General features: G+C 47.8%; 1 protein-coding gene across 2 annotated transcripts in view; it reads right to left on the bottom strand.

The window, feature by feature from the left end:
- Positions 1 to 18405, bottom strand: part of Tamm41 (TAM41 mitochondrial translocator assembly and maintenance homolog) — a 40393-nt gene extending 21988 nt beyond the window's left edge. The window contains exons 1-4 of one of the 2 annotated variants that reach the window (XM_042680268.1): positions 18216 to 18405; positions 16249 to 16431; positions 14670 to 14762; positions 7853 to 8003 (exon numbers count right to left, since the gene is read on the bottom strand). In XM_042680268.1, the coding sequence (XP_042536202.1) occupies positions 7853 to 8003; positions 14670 to 14762; positions 16249 to 16431; positions 18216 to 18350 (562 nt within the window). In that variant the 5' untranslated portion in view covers positions 18351 to 18405. Of the gene's footprint in view, positions 1 to 7852; positions 8004 to 10933; positions 11021 to 14669; positions 14763 to 16248; positions 16432 to 18215 lie in introns of those variants that run through there. The other variant, XM_042680269.1, reaches the window with a different exon arrangement.
- Between the last annotated feature and the right edge of the window lie 4769 nt (positions 18406 to 23174).

Here is a 23174-nt window from a genome sequence, read left to right on the forward strand (position 1 = left end):
GCAATGTGAGTCAAGTTACTTAACCTTTCTGAGGTGGGATGATCTGGAGTCGCAGGCCAGCATGGGTTACATAGTGTACATAGCACACCCGCACACACCACCTCCAGCTGAGTCAGTCAGTCTTTTCTTCTGCAAAGGGTTTAACAACCACACTAATCTCACGATCTTATAGTTGTTTTTGGACTTAAATGAGTTAAAGGATTAGATAATGTTAAGTTCATGGAATGGCCAGAGGACAGCCAGAGCCCGGAGCTTAAGCCACTGCTAACTTTTCCCTTTTAAAACAAGTCACACAGCCGGGAATGTGGCTTAGTGGTAGTGCTTTGTCTAGCATGCATGAAGCCCTGGGTTCAATTCCTCAGTACCACATACACAGAAAAAGCCAGAAGTGGTGTTGCAACTCAAGTGGTAGAGTGGTAGCCTTGAGCACAAAGAAGCTCAGTGACAGTGCCCAGGCCCCGAGCTCAAACCTCAGGACTGGCAAAAAACAAAACAAAAAAACAGGGGCTAGGAAGGTGGCTCACTGGTAGAGCGCTTGCCTCACATTCATGAGGCCCTGGGTTCGATTCCTCAGTACCACATAAGCAGAAAAAGCTGAGAGTGGGGCTGTGGCTCAAGTGGTACCGTGCTATCCATGAGATGAAGAGCTGAGGGACAGTGCCCAGGCCCAGAGTTCAAAACAAAGAAAAACCAAAACAAGTCACACATTGCTATTATTTCAGTTCTGTGCCTCCTTAGGTGCTACTAAACACCAGCAACTACACTAGACCCTAGAATATAGACGTAGGCCTATGTGAGGTTACGAGACAGAGCATTTCAGAGCAGTTCTCATGGGGCAGTATATAAAGTCTGCAGCTCAAACTAGATACCTATCGCAAGGTAAAATAACCCACGCTAGTTCACAAACCATACCATTCACCCACCTAGAGCAGGGAAAAAGCTCAGCATCCCTGCCTTAATTTTGTTTGAGTCTTTGCTCTTGGCCACTCTCAGTGGACACCTGGCAATCACCTTGGAAGCCAGGACCCATAAGATTTCTTGATAAGGGGTGTTTACTAGGAGGGATGGAAAAAATTCCCCCAAGAAAGAAAAAGTGGGAGATGCACAAGACCACCCCCGTCAGGCGTCCAGACAGTTATAACTTCTCCAGAACTCCTCTCTACGCAAAGACTAGGACAGTAATCCACCGAAGAAAACACTGACGTACACTTCCCTGCTGCCTCTTCTCCTAGTCTATTCCACATTCTGAAGATGGCTGTGTTTACTTCTCCTCCCACAGGCATGTTTGCTGCCATCTAATAAACCTTTGCCATCACCACTGCTTTATAAGTGGCGCAATGGAGTGGCCCGACCTGATACTAGTTTAGGTCTAGCGCCTAAGACTGATTTTATGTACAGAGTGGAACCACCACACCTACCCAAGATGTACATGCTGGCCTGCCCACGGAAACCTTGCACCGGCTGGGGGCCACTCACCATCTCCCGGCCTCCACATGGTCCTAGGCAAAGGCTCCCACACTTACTGTCTCTTCTGGACATTATTTATTTACTGCCTTTCTTTTCTTTTCCCTTTGAGACTTTTCCTTTGAGACAGGTCTCACATTGTAGCCCAGACTGGCTTCTACTTTGATCCTTCTGTGTCTCAGTCCCACAAGCGGCAAGTCAGGTGTGTTCTACTTCAGTGGACCTCCCCCCCCCCCCCCCCCCCAGTGGTGGGAATAAAACCCAGAGCCTCATGCTCACTAGGTAAGCAGTCTATCACTGAGCTACACCTTAGGCCTAGGCTATTTGATGAAAATGTAATCATAAAATATGTGGGTCTTTAGGGGCTGGGAAGGTGGCTCAATGGAAGAGTGCTCACCTTGAGCTGAAGAGCTGAGGGACAGTGCCCATGCCCAGAGTTCAGGCCCCATGACCAGAAAAAAAAGTAGGTCCTTAGTCCCTTAGCAAAGTGTTTTCAAGGTCTGTCATGTAGCATATGTATATTACTTCAATCCTGTTTATGGCAAAATATGATTCTGTTGTATGGATATACTGATTTTATTTATCCATCCAATGTTGATGGACACTTGAGTTTTTTCTACTTTTTAGCTCTTCATCTTTGAATATGAACATCATGTACAAGGTCTCATGTGGACATGCGCTTTCACTTCACTTGGATACAGGAGAACTGCTCGGTCACATAGAAACTCTGTTTAGGGTTTTGAGGAACTGTTTAGGGTTTTTCAAAGCAGCTATTCTATTCTACATTCTCACAGCCACACGCAAGGGTTCCCATTCTCCACTCTGTCTTTACCTCCTGTTCCTGTCTGCTTTTTATCACGGTCATGTTAGTTGTGTGTGGTCTATGTGGTGCTGATCTATATGTCCCCATGACAAATGGCACACAGCATCATCTTTTCCTGTGATACTGTCATCTGTGTGACTTCTTTGCAGGAACAGCTATGCAAATCCTTTAAATTTTCTTATATTGGATTCTTTATACTGTAATTCTAAGAATTCTTTTTTGTTTTCTTTTTCTTTCTTTCTTCTTCCAGTTATGGGGCTTAAACCTTGGCGCTGTCCCTGAGCTCTTTTGCTCAAGCTTAACGCTCTACTCTACCACTTTTCGCCACACTTCTGGTATTCGAGTGGTTAATTGGAAATAGGAGTCTCATGGGGACTGTTCTGCCTGGGCTAGCTTTGAACTACGATCCTCAGATCTCAGCCTCCTGAGTAGCTGGGATTACAGGTACGAGCCACCGGTGCCTAGATTACATTTAACTCTTACAGCCACCATCCATTTGGATTATATTTTGTGTATGGCATGAGCTAGGAAGTTAGTTTCATTCTTTTAAGTGGGTAAAATCCTGTGCAATTTAATGAAAGTGACCAAGGCAGCATCTGTAGGAGGTAGCTTGAGCTACTATCCAGATGCATTCTTAAAAGTATCTCCTGGGCTGGGAAGGAGGCTCAATGGTAGAGTGCTTGTCTTGCTTGCATGAGGCCCTGGGTTCAATTCCTCAGCACCACAGAAGTAGAAAAAAGCTGGAAGTGGTGCTGTGGCTCAAGTGGTAGAGCGCTAGCCTTGAGCTGAAGAGCTGAGGGACAGCGCCCAGGCCCAGAGTCCAGCCCCCACGACCGACCAAAAAAAAAAAAGAATCTCCTTAGCTGCATAAAGACAGTACACTGATTACCTCCCATGCAGGAGAGAAGAGAATGAACTACCTAGGTGACGGTGACACAGCCTGGGCCGGTCCCCCCGTTTCCACACTTGAGAAGAGCTTATGAGGCCTAAGGAAGAGGCAGGCACAGCAAACTGGCCCAGGAAGAAGCCGGCATAATTACCATCAATCCAATGATCTAATATTAACTGAGCACCTAGTACACACACGTCAGACACGGTTTGTATGCATAGGTGGAGTGAGCCAAACAAAAAATGTTGGCCAGGGCTGTAGCGCACTGGTAGAGCACATGCTCAGAATGCACAAGGTCTTGGGTTCAATCCTGAGCATACGTGCCCCCTCCCACACAGATGATGAAAACACCCCAAAATTCTTTCCTCCATATTCTAGTGTTGTGAGGAAGACCAAGAAAATCATCAATGTGCCAGTGATGGACAGACTATAAGGGAGAGAAAACAGCAGCCAGGGAAGGCTGTGACAGCCAGGCAGGAGCAGGGTGCAGTTGGGGGAAGAGGAATGCTGTGGGGACAGGGGGAAGCAGCATGTCTCTAGGATGACAACCACCACCAAGAACCACTGAAGGCCTCCAGGACCCCTCACTAAGACACACAGTGAGAAACCCTATACACGAGACATTATTCATAATGAATCAATCGGGACTGCTGTTCTCAGAAATCAGCAAGCAACTGTCAAGTACACAGAGTTCCAGCTGTGTCTTCAGGGGCAGCTCAGCAGAGAGTGAGGTTTTCAAATTCCTCAGTATGCACACCACCAATAAACACTGCTTCAAGGCTTCTGATGGCATGGCTATCACTAAGAAAGCTGAGAAGCTTTCATTCCAGAGAAGTGCCCATCCTGGGTTTCCCAGAAAGCAGGTGTGGTGATGCCTCTTCACATGGGAGAGCTGGCTCCCTCAGCCCGTTTCTGCCCCCACTCACTCACTCACTGCACGCCACTGGCCACTTCCCCTTGCTTTGTTTGATTCCTAGAATTAGCTCTGCCTGGGTTCAGACAACCTGGCATTACACAAGGGAACCTGGATGTTTTGTTATTCTTCTTCTTTTTTTTTTTTGGTCAGTTGCGGGCCTTGAACTCAGGGCCTGAGAGCCATCCCTAAGCCTCCTTTGTGCTCAAGGCTAGCACTGGACCACTTGAGCCAGAGCAACACTTCCAGTTTTTGAGTAGCTTACTGGAGATAAAAGTCTCCTGGGGACTTTTCTGTCCAGGCTGGCTTTGAACTGTGACCCTCAGATCTTAGCCTCCTGAGTAGCTAGGCGTGAGCCACTGGCACCCAGACTGTTATTTTTAAAGGGACAGATGAGCGGGCACTCATCAATCCACCCGGTTTACATATTCCGCCAATCTGACAAGCATTTTTTTGTTGATTTGTATACATTGTCTTTTTTTCTTTTAATTGGGGGGGGGGGGTGAACTTAGGACCCCATGCTTGCTAGACAGATGGTCTGCTACTTGAACCATGCCTCTAGCCTTTTTTGCTTTAGTTATTGTTTTCAGATAGTGTTTCCTATTTATGCCTAGGCCTACCAGGACAGTGAACCTTCTGTTTACATGTCCTACAAAGATAGAATGCTAGGAATGCACCACCACACCCAGCTTTTTTTTAATTGGTTGAGATGAGCCTCACTAACTTGTTGCCTAGGGTGGCCTGGAACCATGAGAACTATTAGTCTACAAGACTCTTACCTCCAATTAAATAGCAAAAAGCCAAAGTAGAGATGTAACTCAGGTGGCAGAATGTTGGCCTTGAGCCCTAGTACTGTATATATCAAGTATGTATATATAAAATCTCATTGGAAACATCCATGTTAGATATCTAATTCCATTTTTGGGGGGGAGGGTGTCACTCATGGGGTTTGAACTCAGGGCTGCCCTTGAGCTCTTTTTGCTCAAGGCTACTGGTCTACAACTTTAAGCAGAGTGCCACGTCCATTTTTGAGTGGCTAATTGGAGATAAGAATCTCACAGGGACTTTTCTGCCCTGGCTTGCTTTGAACTGCGATCCTTAGATCTCAGACTCTTGAGTAGTTAGGATTACAGGAGTGACCCACCAGTACCCGGCCTTAATTCTGTTTTATAAATAAGAAAATTGAGGACTTGGAGGGAGTCAAGCACCTTAGAAAGTTGAACAGGCTTCAGTATGCTTATTAGCAAAAGGGTGCCATAATATAGCTCCCAAGTGAAAAAGTTATTGTTACGTAAGTTACCACACTTTCTGTAAGTATGGAGAGATTCCTGGCACTTAATAAGAAATGGTATTTTCTCCTGCCATAAGCCATTCACTTCAGTCATAACAGTATACTGCTTTTAGGGCCAGGTGGGTCATGCCTGTAATCCCAGCTATTTGGGAAGATCACAGTTTGAGTATGGCTCAGGCAAAAGCTGTGAAACCCTTAAAAAAAAAAGTGGGGGGGGGGAGGGGAGACAAAAGGCATAGCTCAGGTGTAAAGGGCCTGCCTAGAAAGTGCTGGCCCCTGAGTTCAAATCCCAGTACAATAAAAATGAAAAAACAGATGGGAACCAGTGGCTCACGCCTGTAATCCTAGTTACTCAGGTGCCTGGGAGATAAAGATCACAGTTCATAGCCAGCTCCAGGCAGGGAAGTCTGTGACACTCTGATCTCCAATTAACCACCAAAAAAGTGGAGCTGTGGCTCAAGTGGTGGAGCCCTAGCCTGAGCAAAAAAAACTCAGGGACAGTGCCCAGACCCTGAGTTCACATCCCAGGACCAGCACAAAAACAAAAATCAAGACCACCATCAGCTGCTGCTTCCCTAAACTCCTCCTAGTGCTTTCTACATGTGTTATTTTGAGTACACCTCTGACTCACTGTAACTGCGCAGGCTCTCCACCCTGATGCCCCTCACAGAACGAAGTCTAGCTTCAGCTTTGTAGCAGATGGGACGCTGATTCATTTGATGAATGTTAAGCCAGGATCATTACCTAAACTTAGTCATGTGAATAGTATATACTCATACTTACATAACAAGTTCAGGGTCACTCCCAACAATTTATTAGTGTTCCCTTTCAGCTTATTTACATCCTGACTTCTAAGAGTAACTGGAGAGCTGTCTCCTCCTCCCAGATTTGCAAGACTCACTTTCCTCCCAAGTCCTTTCTTTCGTGATAACAATGTTGCTATCAATATGAGGCCCCAGGGCAAAGGGGTCCTGAGCACCACACTGTGAAGTTACCTGGTAGTTAGAACTGACAGTCTCAACACAAGGAGGAAGTACTGGCAGGAATTTGCCGGATAATGAGGAAAGATCCTTTTCCTCCCCTTTCCATGTCCTACTCTCACTGGCCCTCACTGGAGAAACACAGGTTAGAGATCATATAATTGTGTTAAAGCTGTAACTAAAAGTGAGGTTGTAACTTAAATTTTGGAATATTCAAGGGCTAAATCTGCTCAATTCAAGGATACTGGGTTCTAAGAAGCCTAGGAAAGTCAGGAGGACTTTCAACCCATTGCCCGCAGGAGATCTCATCCCTAAGACAGAGATCTAGATCTTCGTCTGTTGTTCCGAGTCTAGTTCCAGTGAAAATCAGCTTATCAGAAAGCTAAAGGTCATGTAAGTTGAGGCTGAAGAAGTGCTCTAGATGAAAATGTCTGAGGGCTGGGAAGGTGGCTCAGTGCTTGCCCCTCATGCATGAGGCCCTGGGTTCGATTTCTCAGTACCACATAAACAGAAAAGGTGGGAAGTGGGAGCTGTGGCTCAAGTGGTAGCTCAGAGACAGTGCCCAGGCCCAGAGTTCAAGCCCCACAACTGACCAAAAAAAAAAAAAAAAACAACCAAAACCCTAAAATGTTTGAGGGCTTCGGTTCAGGCCCAGGTTCAATCTCCAACACCAAAACAACTAAATCATTGGTAAAAATAAGAGTCATAATAACTAAATACACAATTAGTCCTTAACTGGGTCATGTACTTGAGGAGAAAAGCCCCAAAAAGCATACAACAGGAATGTCAAATGTCTGGAATGTGTATTGTCAGTCTGATCTGAACAATGTGCCAGTGTTAAATGTCCTCCATTTGACAACTGCACTGTGAATATGTGAGAACATCTTTATTCTTAGGAAACACAAACAGAAGTGTGTGTCCTGAAGGAGACATGGCATGTGCAACCCTCAAAGAGTCTAGAAAGAAGTACACATCATGTACACAGAGTGGTTTTTCTAAGGTGGGGTTCCTGGAGGAGCACCAGCACCCAGGATCAGGTCAACAACACAAGCCCTTGGGCCATATGGCACACTACTAAAGCAGCTGTCTCGGGATGGAGTCAGGTATCTTTTCACAAGCCATCCAGGCTACTTGGAGGCATTGAGCAGGAAAACTCTCCACTGACTGATAGAAAATGAGAAAGCAAATGTGTGATGTGTAAAAACTAATGAAGGGCTTAAGAGAATTCCTGTATTCTTCTAGAAAGTTCCTATAGTTTTGCAGTTATTTCAAAAGAAAAATGAACAACCACAAAATTACCTAGGACAATATCTATAGACAGAGACCTTGGAAATATTGAGACTTACCAGGATGTTGCCTCAGTAGGTTACGAAGTTTTGCCTGGGATTTAGACAAAGGAAAGGAAAGAGCAGATGCCTGCATAGTTGGTTAAAAACAAACAAACAAAAAATCTACCTCCTTCTTGGAAGCTCTGGGCATGCACTGCACTAACCTGAGTAGGAGAGTCCAGCAATCTCCATGAAGAGGTCCTCCTCAGAGAAGCTCTCGGGGAGCATGAGGAAAGCAGCGGTCACTGCGCTCTTCAGATTCTTTTCCAGGGCTGATCTAAGAGTGACATTCTCATTCATCGCTACAATTTTCACCTGGAAAAAGAAGAACATTAAGAAGGAAAACCCCAAAAGTGGAAAACTGCTTAAGCCATGGGTTGATGCACACACTGGAATTGTCCCAAGTGTCTATGAATGTAGGTCTAGGAATCTTAGCTCAATACATGAAATAGTCATTATTCTAATAAGCAATCTCAGAATCTCCAGTTGCATGCCAGTCAGAGAACTATGGCACAACAAAGTATCACAATGCCAAGGAAAACCAAATGAGTGTTCTTTCAAAATAAGGAAACCTGCCACAGACTTAGAAAAACAGTAAACATACTTTGGGAAATGTCATGTTTTAAAGTCTTAGAATTTCACTATTCTTCTAATGGAGAAGGCATTGTATGTCTTTATTTCAATTTCACCTCTGCATCTGTATGTGCATCTATTACATGGGCAGCTTATAAGCTAGCTACTTCTTGAGTGTTACACACTGATTGTGAACTTGACAAAGGAAAGAAGAATAAAAATTAGTTGTAAACATGAAAGTTTTGCGGTTTAAAGACAGGTCTAGACTCAAGTCTAGATACTGACCACTTATATGAGTTTGGGCAAATTAAAATTTAAGTCTTCGTCTATAAAATAAGGGAAATGGACTCGTATCAAAAAATTGTCATGACAATAGAATACATTACTAAAGTGCCATGTGCAAGTAATTGTCATGCTCAAGTAAAAGTAATTTTTCCAAAATCTCCAGCTGAAGCAGCAAAAAACTGTGACTGTCCCCTAATGTGTTAAAACACAAAGAGATGCAGTCTGTACTGAGATCCTTCATTTTGAAGCTTGCACTGTAGTTAAAAGGTTTGTTTAAGTCCCAGTTCCATTTCTGATTAGCTTTGTGAGGATGGGTCTAATTCCTCAACAACAAAACAAGGTTGATGGGGGAAGTTCACAGGTTTGCTGGGAAAATGAGCTGAGGTATGACACACAGGCCCTGGCTGGAGCAAGCTTCCCTGGGTGTCTGTGCCCGGTGTGAGGCTTTGGCCAGCCATCACCCTTGCTGGGATGGCTGTTAGAGCATTATTGTCCAACTCTAAATTCCTGAAAATGGCCACTTCCATCAAGTTCCCAGGAACCACACTGTGAGGTGACTAAGGCATTACAGAATTACCAAATTGCTTTCCAGAATGGTTATATCAAAACCTGTTGCTCCTGCCTTTCTACACAAGGGTCAAGAAATCATAAAGGCTCCCACACTTCAAGTATACCTGCCATCTCTAAAGCATTTGGTTCTCTTCCTGTTCTAGAAAAAAGGGCATTGGTTGCCTAATACAGACTACTTAGAACAAATTAAGATGGCACATAAATGAAACTCCAAAATAGGGCTGGAAAGGTGGCTCAGTGGTAGAGCGCTTGCCTTGCATGCATGAAGCCCTGGGTTCAATTCCTCAGTACCACATAAGCAGAAAAGGCCAAAAATGGCACTATGGCTCAAGTGGTACAGCACTAGCCTTGAGCTGAAGAGCTGAGGGACAGGGCCCAGGCCCAGAGTTCAGGTCCCACGACCAACCAAAAAAAAGAAACTCCAAAATAAAATTGTAATAGAAAGGAAAGAGGAAGTTGCTATTCTCAAGATGCAGTTTGTGTCCCTCTTTTTAATAGTGAAAAGCAGTAGCGCTATTAAACAGAGCTATTGGGGCTGGGAAGGTGGCTCAGTGGTAGAACGCTTGCCTTGCATGCATGAGGCCCTGGGTTCGATTCCTCAGCACCACATAAGCAAAAAGAAAAAAGCCGGAAGTGGTGCTGTGGCTCAAGTGGTAGAGCGCTAGCCTTGAGCTGAAGAGCTGAGGGGCAGTGCCCAGGCCCAGAGTTTAGGCCCCACGACTGGACCCCACCTCCCTCCAAAAAATAAAACAGCTATTTATAAGTCAAGGTTAACTGATACTGTATCTTTTACTTCAGGCTCCCTGCTCTTTCCAAAGGAATAGCTGTAACACACAAACCTCACCTATTGGCAGGTAAGTTGCCAGACCAGGTGTTGTCATCTCCACCCTAATGAGAGCTTACTAGTCCTGCAGGGAGCCTTCCAGCACTTTAGTGAGTTCACTATTACCATAACCATCTGCTAGAGAAGAACCAAGCAACACTTAAAGAGCATGGTGTGCCTAAGGGATTTAAAAAATCCTGCCAGCACTGGTACACAGTGCAAATCAAGTGATAAGCATCTCAGTGATTCTCCGGCATTGTTAGAGATGCATTCTGATTAACCTTTTCTTTCTTTTCTTTTCCTTCCTTTTTGTTTGTTTCTTTTTTCTTTCTTCCTTCTCTCTCCCCATCTTCCTCTCCCCCCCCTCTTTTTTTTTGGTGGAGGGAAGAGGTTGAGACAAGAGTCCATGGAGCCTTACTGGCCCTGAACTTGCTATATAGCCTAGGCTGTCCTTGAACTCAGGATCTTCCTGCCTCAGCATTTTGAGCGCTACGACTACAAGCTCGTACCACCATGCTCTGCAATCTGATTTAACTTCTTGACAGATAATAAGAACAATTTTTTGTAGTTGTTGCTAAGTTTCTTCAGTGCTAGAAATTAAACCCAGGCTTTGCACAAGCCAGGCAAGATTTTTACAACTGAGCTAGATCCCCAGTTCCCAACTCAGTCCTCTAAGAACCCCCTATATTTATTCTCAAACCTGGTTTCTCACATGGAATCAGGCCTAGAGGGCAATTCCTTGCCCTACTGATAGGGAAGCTTGGGGCAGAGCAGTTGAAAGGCTCCCTGGTCTTCAGCCTCTGTGCGTATATGCATGTGTGTGTGCAGATATGCATACATGCTATTTGAGATGCTTACAATCCAAAACTCAAAGAGAAGCTTAAGTCTGGAAGTCTTTTCCTTGCTTAACAAAATATCACTTGTTCTCCAAGAAAGTTAAGAAAGCTACCTGCTTGCTACTGAAGGTTACGAGTGAAAATAAAAGCATCCTTACTCAAAGGGCTCTGCTACTGTGCAGATCTGGTTCTTCAGCGAAAGGTGAACTAGGAACGTGTCTCAGCAGCACTGTTATTTGTTGCTCAGTGAAAAGCCAGTGAAGCTTGGGGCACTGCCAGAGAGGCCTGGGAAAAGAAGACAGTCCTCAGAATTGTGAATACTGGGAATGCCCGACCTGAACGGCATGTTTAACACGAGCACCATTGCCCGCAGACACCCTTTCCTGCACAGAGGAAGGGCAATGCTTGAAGGACCCTCTAAGGAGAGACTTGGGAGTACCTTTCAAGACAGAAAAATAGTCCCACAGACTCTGGTATAACACAGTGGGCCCAGAGAGTCTGCTTGAATTTCAGTGAGGTTTTAATTGCAAAGAATATCACTCTACCTGGCCTGAAAGCTGTAACACCCAACCATATTTTTCCATTCCAAAGGACCAGGAAGGGGGACAGGTCTAGACGGTCAGACTTGAAGAGGAAGACCACAGACCTCTGGAGTGGGATAAAAGCCCTGCTGGATTGGATAACAGCAGGACTAGCAATGGAGGTTTTTTTTTTTTTCTTTAAAAAAAATTCCTTTGGCATGCAAAGGGGAAGAAACTTAGTTGTCTTTTGACTAACTAAATGAATAACTCTTTGCATTTCAAAGGTGAGAGGCCCAAAAGCTGGCTCCCAGTAGGCATGGCCAAGCTTTGAGGGATTTTTAGTAGCAGTGTGATCTTTCTATCCACAAAATATAAATCAAAGAGCTACAACACTGTGATAGTGCCGGCTCCGATGGCTCAAGCCTGTAATCCTAGTCCCTCAGGAGGCTGTGAGATCCGAGGATTGTGGTTCAAAGCCAGCCTGGGCAGGCAGTAACATCTATGAGACTCTTATCTCCAATCAACCACCAGAAAACTGGAAGTGGTGCTGTGGCTCAAGTGGTAGACACTAACCTTGAGCGGAAGAGCTCAGGGACAGTGTGCAGGCCCAGAGTTCAAGCCCTACGACGACCACTACTACCACCAACAAAATTGTGATAGTTACACAACTACAAATAAAGCAAAACTCACTGAATTTGTTTCAAATAGTTGAATCAAGTGGGCATAAAAATAAAGCTTATTTCTAGCAAACAAACAAAAAAAACCATTGGAATGAATATATTACATCTCTTAAGGTGATCAAAATGACTTTGTGTGTCAATGCCAATGCTTTAAAATTTTAAGCTAGCCTGTAATCCCAGCACTTGGGAGGCGGAGGCAATGGGACCATTTCAGCCTAGGAACTGGATAACAGCCTGGGTAAAACAGTGCAGTAGCTCTCACCTCTAATCCTAACTACTTAGGAGGCTGAGATCTGAGACTTGTGGTTTGAGCCATTCTGGCAGGAAAGTCTGTGAGACTTTTATTTCCAATTAAGCACCAAAAAAATCCAGAGCTGTGACTTATGTTGTAGAGCACTAGCTTTGAGCAAAAAAAAGCTCAGGGATAGCTTTCAGGCCCTTAATTCAAGCCCAGGACCAGCACAAAAACAAAACAAGAGTCAAACAAACAAAAATTTCAAGCAAAAGTACCTATTCACTAAAAACAATGTAAAGTACAGAAATACAGTGTTAAATTAATCATAAAACTGATTTATAGGGCTGGGAAGGTGGCTCAGTGGTAGAGTGCTTGCCTAGCAGGCATAAGGCCCTGGGTTTGATTCCTCAGCACCACATAAGCAGAAAAAGCCGAAAGGGGCACTGTGGCTCAAGTGATAGAGCGCTATCCTTGAGCTGAAGAGCTGAGGGACAGGGCCCAGGCCCAGAGTTCAGGCCTCATGACCGACAAGAAAACCCAACAAAAACAAAAAACTGATTCATATTGCTGCAGAGCTTTAAAAATTTTTACATTTTAAAAGGACCGCTATAATCTATCAAATACTTCCACAGACGATTTGTAGGGCTTAGAGGAGAGCTCAGTTTGGCTCTAGGTTCCAGACCAGCAAAACACACACACACACACACACACACACACACACACACACACACACACACACACACACACACACACACACACACACACACACACACACACACACACACACACTCTAAAGGACTCTAAATTGAAGGCTATACTAGAAATAAAAATGGACATCTCATTTCTAAGTGATAGAATTTTAATTTACACCCATCTTTTTATCATGTGTATTTCTTTCTTTTATTTTTGGGTCTGGTTGTGGGGCCTGAACTCTGGGTCTGGGCTCTGTCCTTCAGCTCTTCAGCTCAAGGCTAGTGCTCCACCACTTGAGCCACAGCTCCACTTCCGGCTTTTTTTTTCTTTTTGCTTATGTGGTGCTGAGGAATCAAACCCAGGGCCTCATGCATGCAAGGCAAGCGCTCTACCACTGAGCCACCTTCCCAGCCCCTGTGTATTTCTTTCAAAGACTCAACAGTGATTGAGAAATTATATTTCAATCTGCAAGTTGCTTTTAAAACATAAAATCAGTACTCAGGTTCTCATAGTTCTTTCTTGAGGCATCTATCATTGTTCCAGAAGATGCTACCTGGTTTTTATCAGCCCTGTCCTTTTTGGTTAATTTTTGCTGCCACCTACAGGTCTGATTCCCAGAGTAGAGCCCATTGGGGCAGCAGTTAGATTGCTACTCTTTTTCATTTTTACTTTTTAAAGAAAGCTTAGTTTTCTTTTTTTTTTCTTGGTGCTGGAGATTGCAGCCAGGGCCCTGGATGAAGGTGTCATCCCCTCACCTAACTTTCTGAGTAAAAAATTAAGAAGCATGAGCATAACTCACTAAGAATAGCACCTTCCTCTCTATATAAAATAAAGAGTTAGGAAGTGGAGCTGTAGCCAAACTCATAGAGTGCTAGCCTTGAGCACAATGAGGCTCAAGGATAATGCTCAGGCCCTGAGTTCAAGTCCCAGGACTGGCAAAAAATAAAATAAAGAGTTACAACATCTGAGGTCATTATAGTGCTTGTATTCTGAGACTTTATGACATTTTGGGGTTTCAAAAACCTAGTCTTAAATCATTCCAGGCAGTTTCTATACATAGAAAAATTCATTTTCAATTTGACCTCATTTTTATCTCAAAATGCCTAAGACAGTGGAGGATGGGAAAGGAGAACTACTGCTGAGTGCCTACTATGTGCCATCCACAGATGAGGTCACCTGGAGGTGTATGCGGGAAATTCGTAGCGGACAGGGTCAGAGCTGGGATCTGAGTGCTGTATCTCTCAGACTCTAAAATGCCTGTGCTCTTTTGGGAGCTTCTAACAACTGGCTGGCACAGCTGCACCACCCTGCTCCCTTGCAGACATGGGCTATGATGCCCAGCTCTGAGGACTGTTAAGTGCTGGAAAAATGTGTAGGGATTTGTTTGGCTTTTATTTTCCTCCTCTCCAACTTTCCTGACACCAGCTGTGTGGTTTACAGTCCAATTTATTTCACACATTACCCACCTGGAATTTCATACAGACCTCACAACCCATATGACTGTACCCACTTGACAGAGTGTGGGAAGAACATAAAAAAGGCCAGTCACCTTGTTAGTATAAACTCAGGGGTGGTTGAGAGGGACTGGTTACCCTTATCCCTCAGGAATTCTCCTTGCCAGGAGTCTATGCATACTTTGCATTCGTACAATATCACAGTGACACTGTGGATACTGTTGGATACTGTTGGGTGAAGAGTGTGGAGTCTAAACATATTTCCACTCCACTTTTTGCAGTTCTATCTCACTGTAACCGCAGGCACTTACCGGTTTTTGCAGGCGTCCAGCAATGTATAAGTTATTCCAGTTGAGGAGATCTTCGATTAGAATACTTGTGCTAATAACCCCATATTTGATGATCTGAAAAAGCAAAGAAGTGGGCATGACAAAGAGCAAGACACCAGACTCTTACTTATGCGAGTATAAAAGGAAACAGCAAATTCTTGACCAGAGTAGGACCCTGACTCCTAAAGCTACTCAAAATGTCTACCCTGTGAAAGTCTCTTCAATTATAAGTTTTCACTGGTATCCTTGAGGTTGTGAATCACCCTGCTGCTGTTGACTCTTTTAAAGCAACATCCAAATATATAACCCTGTTATGCAAATATACAACATCCACATATACAATCTTGTTATTAGTGTTAAACATGTGGAATGTCTAAGCCTCTAACAATGTGTATAAATCTTAGCCTCAACCCTGAATGTAGATTTCCAAGGATACAACTATCTCCAGATTTATTTTCCTGAATTTCAGTACTCAAATTGCTGTCTCAGGCTGCAAATACCTAAAAAGCAGCTCAAGAATTGTAATGAAAAAGTGCAGCCCTTTTGGCATACAAACATTTGGTTACTGGAACTTGTAATTCTGTTTGAAAATTACTAATGAGATGAAGCCTAGGCATAAGCTTAGTGGGGGCTGCGGTGGAAGTGGAATTCTAGATGCATGATCTCCCGGCTGGGCTGCAGGGAGCTCTCCCTGCAGCCAGCAGTGGCAGCCTGTGTGTATGTGGGGGTGGGAGTGGTGGTGATGAGACTGCTGCAGTCCCGGTCGCTCGGTAGCTGAGCGACCTGTAGAAAGCCATTTCACCTCTGAACCTTCCAAAATGCAGACACAGCAGAAAAGGACCTTGAGCAGAAAAAAGGCAAATATCTGATCCTAGAGGAGTACAGATATCACTAGTCAACTAGAGTACTCAGCACGTATCCAAGTCAGAGGGGTCTTCACAGTCTCAAGTCAGTACTCCAACTCCTAACTTCTCCCTCTTTAATCCCCCTCCCCCAAAACTCTGAATGAAGCCCAGTGCCTTGTACATGCTAAGCAAGTGCTCTACCACAGAGCCGCATTCTCAGTTCAGCTCCGCAACAGCTCCAGCTGGTGAACAATCCTCATTCGGGACTCACCTGCTCACTGGTGAACCTGCCCACCTCTGACACGAGGATCCTGTCCATCACTTGTACCTCATCTCCAACTCCCTTTCCACTCTCAACCTCTTCCTGGGGCGTCTGCTCTCACATTCCTCCTGCTGGCCACGCAAAACTTGACTCCCACATCCGTAACTTCAGCATCATTTGTAAGCTTGTTAGAAAAGCAAATTTTCCTACCCTACCTACCCCAGACTTACTAAATCATAACGTCTGGGGGTGGAGCTCGGCAACGGTGTGTCCAACAGGATAATGCTCCCCACTAAAACTTGACAGCGACTGGGCCAACTGCATTCAGCCATCTTCTCACACCATAATCAATCACATGGAGACAACTCTAGGTCCTGTCCTGTCCCTGTCTCACAGATGTTCTATTGACAAAGGTTAAAGCCAAAAGGCAAGGCAAAGGCTAGAAGTCACCTACCCTGCCATCACACATAATTAACGGGTTGTAGTAAACTCCGGCTCCATAGTTGTTCTGGACAGATGTGATAAACCTGGGCCCCAAAATTTTGAGGAAAGAGTAGTGGCTCCAATTCTTCTTCAGGTTCTTGGTGTGCCACGTGACAGGGTCATCCACTGTGAACACCAGGTCCAGCATGGCCCTCTGGAATGTGAAGCAATGAGAATGAGTTCACCATTCAGTGCTGAAATAGGCAACCAGGTGGAGTAGAGACCATGTTCGGCTGTCAGCCAACCCACAGGCCCTGTCTTCAGCAAAACACAAGTAAGGAGCAAACAGTGCTAGTTACTGGGGTTTCACTGGTGAGCCAGTGCTCTTCCACACCCTTCTCTTCTCTAATCCGCAAAGCAATCATTTATCTTCAGCACAATGCAAGGTAAGTATGCTCTCTCCTCTCAATCTTATTCCAAAAGCAGCCCAGGCCTTGGGTACACTTTGCCCCAGGGAAGAGTCAGTAAGATGGTGTGTCAGAACAAAGCCTGTGTGCTAAGCCACCGCAGCACCAACTTCCTTGAAGAGAAATGAGGCTCCACTCTCCTTCCAGCCCATGCGAACAAGCTCCAAAAAACAGTCAGTGGATTATTCCAATGCTTACTCGCTCAACTACGCACAGAGTATCTACCAAATCAGAGAGGATGCAGAGAAGAGTTTATTGGGAATACACTATCACTATGACCAAACTGCTGCTAAATTCATTGATGGATGAATGTAGAATATACAAAGCTTCACCCAGAATGGGGTTGGACAAAAAGAACAAGAGGGAGAAACTTTCCTAGAGATGACAAGTGTGAGTCTTTAACAGCTAGGTGCTGTGGCTCTCATCTATAATCCCAGCTACTCAGGAGGCAGTGATCAAAAGGATCACAGTTCAAGACCAGCCCAGGTGAAAAGGACGGTTGTTTAAAGGGAATGAGAAGGAGAAGAGTCTGTTTTGGGAGGAGATGGGAGGTGAAGCTCACAGGAAGACTCACTGAAACATGAGAAGGTGGTACACAGAGGTGAGGGTCCCAGCTTGGACCCCAGACCACTCCTTACATGGAAGACTTGGAGGAAACAAGGGTAATCATGTTCCTGAAGTATCTGTAATCATGATAGCGTATATTAGGCGACACTGAGACAGTGACCTCTCATTTCCTGGATGCTGCTTAGAGAACCCTGTCCACGACAGCAAACTGGATTGGAGCCACAGCACGGCGGGGCTCCCCAGGCGGCGGGAAGACGAGGCCCCGCGGCAGGCTGTGTGTGTGCACACAGACCGCTGTCCCTACCAGGAAGCCGGCTCGGCCACGGCTGCCCAGCCAGGGCAGGATGGGGCCGGGTTGGCATGGGACACACGGCCCCCACGGGGCCGCCAGAGGTCTGCCCGGGGCCGGGCCTGCCGCTGCTGCGGCCCAGCCTTGGCGTGCATGGAACGCACTTGAGCACTGCCCGGGACTAGGAAGGTTTAATTCTCAAAGCTGACTTCCCGTCTCGGGCAGTGAGATCGAATGTCCCCCAGCGGGCCGTTAATAGATACATGAACATATACATAAGTTGACACATACCAAGACACACCCCTCCCTGGAGGGAAGCCCACGGTCGGACTCTAGAATCCCGCAGCCCCTCAGCTTCCCGCCGCCTACTGCACCGGGGCCGCGGGCCGCCGAGGGTCACGGGGGACGGAGGAGGCCGCGGGGGACACGGGGGACCACGGGGGGGGCTGACGGGGTCGCGGGGGGCTGACGGGGTCCCGGCGGGGCTGACGGGGTCGCGGGGGGCTGACGGGGTCCCGGCGGGGCTGACGGGGTCGCGGGGGGCTGACGGGGTCACAGGGGTCGCGGGGGTCCCGGGGGGGCGGAGCCGGGGTCCCGGCGGGCCTGACGGGGTCGCGGGGGGCTGACGGGGTCACAGGGGTCCCGGCGGGGCGCCCCGGGCGCGCCCGGCCTCACCTTCTGGTCCCAGCCGCGCCCCGCCTGGCGGAACACCCCCGAGCCGTAGGCGAAGGCCAGGCTCAGCTCCCCGGGGAAGTGCGCCAGGACCCTGCGGAAGGCCACCCCCGAGCCGGGCAGCGCCGGCAGCGCCATGGGCCGAGGAGGGGCGGGCGGGGAGCGCCCAGCAGGGCCCGGAAGGCTGGCGACGACGCGGGCCGCGGCTCGTCAGGGCCGGCGCGGAAGGGAGGACGCCGAGAAGCGCGGTCCTGCCGGCCGCACTTCCGCCTCTGGCCCCGCCCCCACGCGCAGGCGCGGGGAAGAGCGGCGCCGGCCGGCGCGCGCGACGCGAGGGCGCCCTTCGCGGCGCCCCTTGGTGGTCGGAGGAGCGCACTGCAGGCCCAGCCCGAGAGCGTGAGCGCCCAGGGAGAAAGGTCAGCCGGGGAGGGGTAGGAACTGCTGTCCAGGCCCAAGAATCCGGGTTTCCAGTTTAAGAAATAAATAGAAAGCACGCGTGTGTATTGCACTGTCCTTTAATAAGGCCAGCTCCACAGGACAGAACCGTTCTAAATGTGGCGCATGCCTGTGATCCCAAAGGATGGCTGTTAGAGGCCAGGCCTGGGGCAAGAAAGTTAGCAAGACCCCCCTCTTCACAGACAAGGGGCTCATGCCTGAAGTCCCGGCGTATCCCAGCGGGAGATAAGCCATGGGGTTAGGCTCTCCCTTGAACACTGTCCTGGGGGCCCGCCCCGGCAATGCCAGCTCTCAGGAGGCTGGGATTGGGAGGATTGCAGTGTGAGGCCCACGGGGACAGAAAAGGCCGAGAGACCCCTTCTGAACGCATTGCTAGCTGCAGTGACATGCACCTGTCATCCCAGACTGCAGACACAACGAAGAAAAGCCTGAGACAGGCAGGTCACAGCTCAGGCACAAGCCCAGGGGAAAGCCAGGCTCTTTCCTGAAAAACAACTGGTGAGGACTGTATTGGAGGTGTGATTGCCCCCAGGGTGCGGTCCTGAGTTCAAGCTTCAGTATTGACAACACACAAACCAGCCAACCCTTCCTTCTCCCCTTCCACAGACGGCCTCTGCAGTTAAGCCTTGATGCATGCTTTATTTTCCTGGCAGGTGAACCAACCTGTATCTCATTTTCTCCAAGCCACTCCTGTAGTTCCAATTAACAGCACTGAGCTCAGGGAACCAAAGTTCCAGGAACAGGAGGTTGGCTTGAGCTCAGGCAACATAAAATGAGACCCTCTCAAATAAAACACCCCCTGCAAAGAATTAGGGCTAGGGGTGCAGCTCAATGCTAGAATGACTGTCTAGGACACTAAAGGCTCTGGGTTCCATCCAAGCATGGCAAGGAGGAGGAGGAGGGGGAGGGGAAGAGGAGGAGGAGGAGGAAGGGGAGGAGGAAGGGGAGAGGGAGGAAGGAAGAAAGAAGGAAAGAGGGAAGAGGAAGGGAAGGGCGAAGAAGAAGAAAGAAAGAAGAAGGAAAAGAAGACAAACACAAGTACAGTAACCGACATTCAGGTTCTCACGGGCGTTTTCCTCACAAGCTCCCTCTAGCGCCCGTTACAGGTGACTGCCTCTGGCTTATGGAGGAGCTCAGGCCCAGGACATACACACCGCCTGCCTGTTGCAAAGCCCAGCTAACACTGGGGTCCCACCTTGAAGAGTGTGAGCAGGGAGGGACTGAGGGCCAGGTTAGCCTGGGCAGAGAGGAGGCAGGGAAACCCGCCAAGAGCCAATTCCCACAGTGCCCACCACAAACAGGGTGGCAGAGGCAGGGACAGCTGAGTTCCTTCAGCTGGACAGGTGATGATTGAATTCCCACGACACTGGCTGTGAAGCAGGTGACGCTCAGGACCCCAGGGCCCCGGAGAAGCAGGGAGTGAGGGGAACAAATGCACAGGCATGCCTGGGTACCCGGTGCGGTCCGACATCCCTCTAGTTAAGAGTCCGTTCTAGGGGTTCAGGGATCAGAGGAGGAAGTGGGGACCGCAGAGCTGGCCTCAGAGCAAGGCTGTGAGTGTGAGAGTGAAGCTGGACATAGCCCAACAGCCACAGGGACATCGGGGGACAGGGTCAGCAAGGGAGAGGGGCCGCAGCACGCAGCCGCCCGTGCTCAGATTGCTGGGGTCTGAAACGCACACTCACCAAGCGCGGCTTCCACTGGAAGCTGAATGAAGCGCATTACCCGCCGTTTCTTTTTGATTTTCCCTCTCTTGAGGGAATAATTCAACTCTTCCCCCGCCCCTCGTTTGCAGAAGTAATCCATGTTCATAAAAACACACACATTACAAAATGCGCCTATCCTCCCCCCCCCCCCCCCCCCCCCCCCGGCAGTAATCCGTACTGCTGCTTCAGGTAGTTTTCACACTTACATCCACATTAAAAACATTTGTAAATGTAGCTGTGCAACCGATAGGTTTTCACAATTTGCTTTTCTTCCATTTTCCCTGCCAGGGGCATCTTTCAGGGTTGGTAGCAAGACCTAAACTCATTCCCTTTAGTAGCAGTAAATTCTTCTGAACTCTGTGATGTGATAATGAGCTTCCACAGCGTCTTTCCTTTCCTCCCCACCCCCCTCTTTTCTTGTTGGTTGTGGGGCTTCAACTCAGAGCCGGGTGCTGTCTCTGAGCTCTTTTGCTCAAGCTCTCTATCCCTGTGAGCCATAGCTTCCCTTCTGGTTTTCTGGTGGTTTATTGGAGATAAGAGTCTCATGGGTTTTCCTGCCGAGTCTGGCTTTGAATCCGGATCCTCAGCCTCCTGAGTCGGTAGGATTACAGGCCTGAGTCACTAGCACCTGGCTTTTGACATTTTCATATCGGTGGATGTAGATTATTTCTGATATCTTGCTTTGCTTTTGTGGCACTGGGAATGGAACCGAGGCCTTCCTGCATGCTAGCTAAAGGCTCTGCCGTCAGCTGTACCCTGTTCCCATTTCTTTTTTGTCGGTCGTGGGGCTTGAACTCTGGGTCTGGGCACTGTCCCTCAGCTCTTCAGCTCGAGGTGAGTGCTCTACCACTTGAGCCACAGCACCACTCCAGGTTTTCTAGTGCTTTATTGGAGATAAGAGTCTCATGGACTTTCCTGCCTGGGCTGGCTTTGAACCATGTCCTCAGATCTCAGCCTCCTGAGTAGCTAGGATTACAGGCATGAGGCACCAGCTCTGGGCTTATTCCCATTTCTTAACACATGCAAAAGATGCTACAGAGAACCCCTACAATGTCTATACTGATAGAAGACAGGTTTCTTAAGGTGAAATTGGTGCATCAAAGGATGAGCGCAGGGCTGGGAAGGTGTCTCAGTGGTAGAGTGCTTGCCTCGCATGCATGAAGCCCTGGGCTCGATTCCTCAGTGCCACATACACAGAAAAAGCCGGAAGTGGCACCATGGCTCAAGTGGTAGAGCGCTAGCCTTGAGCAAGGGAGGCTCAGGGACAGTGCCCAGGCCCTGAGTTCAAGCCCCAGGACTGGCAGAAAAAAAGAAGAAGAAGAAGAAGAAAAGAATGAGTGCATTGCTTAATCCACCCCTCCCCTTGGACACATCCACCAACAGTGCTCAGCCCCGATATAAGTAAAGATTCCGCAGTGCTTCTCCATTCCTCTCCCTCACAGGCTTTCACGCCTAATTATCGGTAATTTTCATTTGCACAAACACATTCCCTCCTGCAAATGCAAAACCACCAGCTGGAAAGTTCCAGCCCTTTGCTGCCTGCGTTTTGCCTCTGCTCAGAAAGAGGCGCGCGCACGCATGTGTGTGTGTGTGTGTGTGTGTGTGTGTGACATTTGTATTCCTGTACTGTTCGAGGCCCCTGCTCCTTCCCAGTGGCCTCGCTCTCTTAAATTACCATGGCTCATGAAGTTCGGGCTATTAGAAAGAGCCCCAGTGTTTGCTGTAACTGCTTTAGGGTGCTAGAGAGGAAAGTCTCAGCTGAGGGAAACGGGAAGGCTAGGGAGCCATTTCCAAAGAAACGCCACTTGATTTGGGGAATTCTAGGCCTCCTCTAACAGCTCTCTCTGTTTCTTTAACGATGTTTTGCCCAGGCTGGGATTCGCGTGGGAGAACTTTCACCTGGTCTGTGTTGAAAGGCCTTGAAAAGCTGACTGCAGCTGGCACGCGGAGTTTTCTCTTCCCTCCCCCCACCTTTTTTTTTCTCATCAGGGTTTTAAAAGGATGGGAAAACCAGGGGTGTGTGTGGAAATTCAGCGAGGTGTGTGTGTGTGTGTGTGTGTGTGTGTGTGTGTGTGTGTGTGTGTATGTGTATATGTGTGTGTGTGTGTTTGGTGGGGCTGCAATGCATGTGAGGTAAAAGCCTTACCTCTGAGCTGTGTCCCAGCCCCAGAGAGGGAATTTTCCGTCTGTGGATGTTAGCAAGCCGTGACTGGCGCCGGCAGAGCCGTTTCCACCTAACACTCCCCCATGTACTTCCGCTGAGGAAAGAGTATTTTTCCTTTGTGACACTGGGGATTTGAATTCAGTACCTTATACCCGCTACACAGGTGTTCTTACCTCTGTGCCACACCCCTGCTGTTCCTTACTGCTTATTTCTGAGATAAGGTAACTAGAATAACAGGTGCACACCACCATCTTCACTTCCTTATTGAGGAGGGTGGGCAGGTCTCGATTTTATGCCCGAGCTGGCCTTGAATCAAGCGCCTCCTGTTCTCAGCCTCCCACGTAACTATGATTACAAGAGTGAGCCTGGCAAGGGCAGGTATGCTCACAGGAAGAAGAGCTGGAGGGCGTGGCACGGAGGACAAGTGCGGGAGGACTGGAAGTCACCTGGGTGACATCGCTTATGTAAAGCGATAGTCCTTGGGCTGGGCTGGAGTGCAGGGACTTGTGAGGCCCGGGTTCCCTCTCTGCATGCATGGATGCACGCACACTCACGTGTGTGCATATACACACACTTTTGCCACTGTGTCTCTTGTCCCCCCAACCCTCCATTGTCTGTGGCATCTCCTCCCTTCCT

The sequence above is a fragment of the Dipodomys spectabilis genome, unplaced genomic scaffold, assembly GCF_019054845.1.
Source record: "Dipodomys spectabilis isolate Male_0828 unplaced genomic scaffold, ASM1905484v1 ptg000054l, whole genome shotgun sequence".
NCBI classification, from domain to species: Eukaryota; Metazoa; Chordata; class Mammalia; order Rodentia; family Heteromyidae; genus Dipodomys; species Dipodomys spectabilis.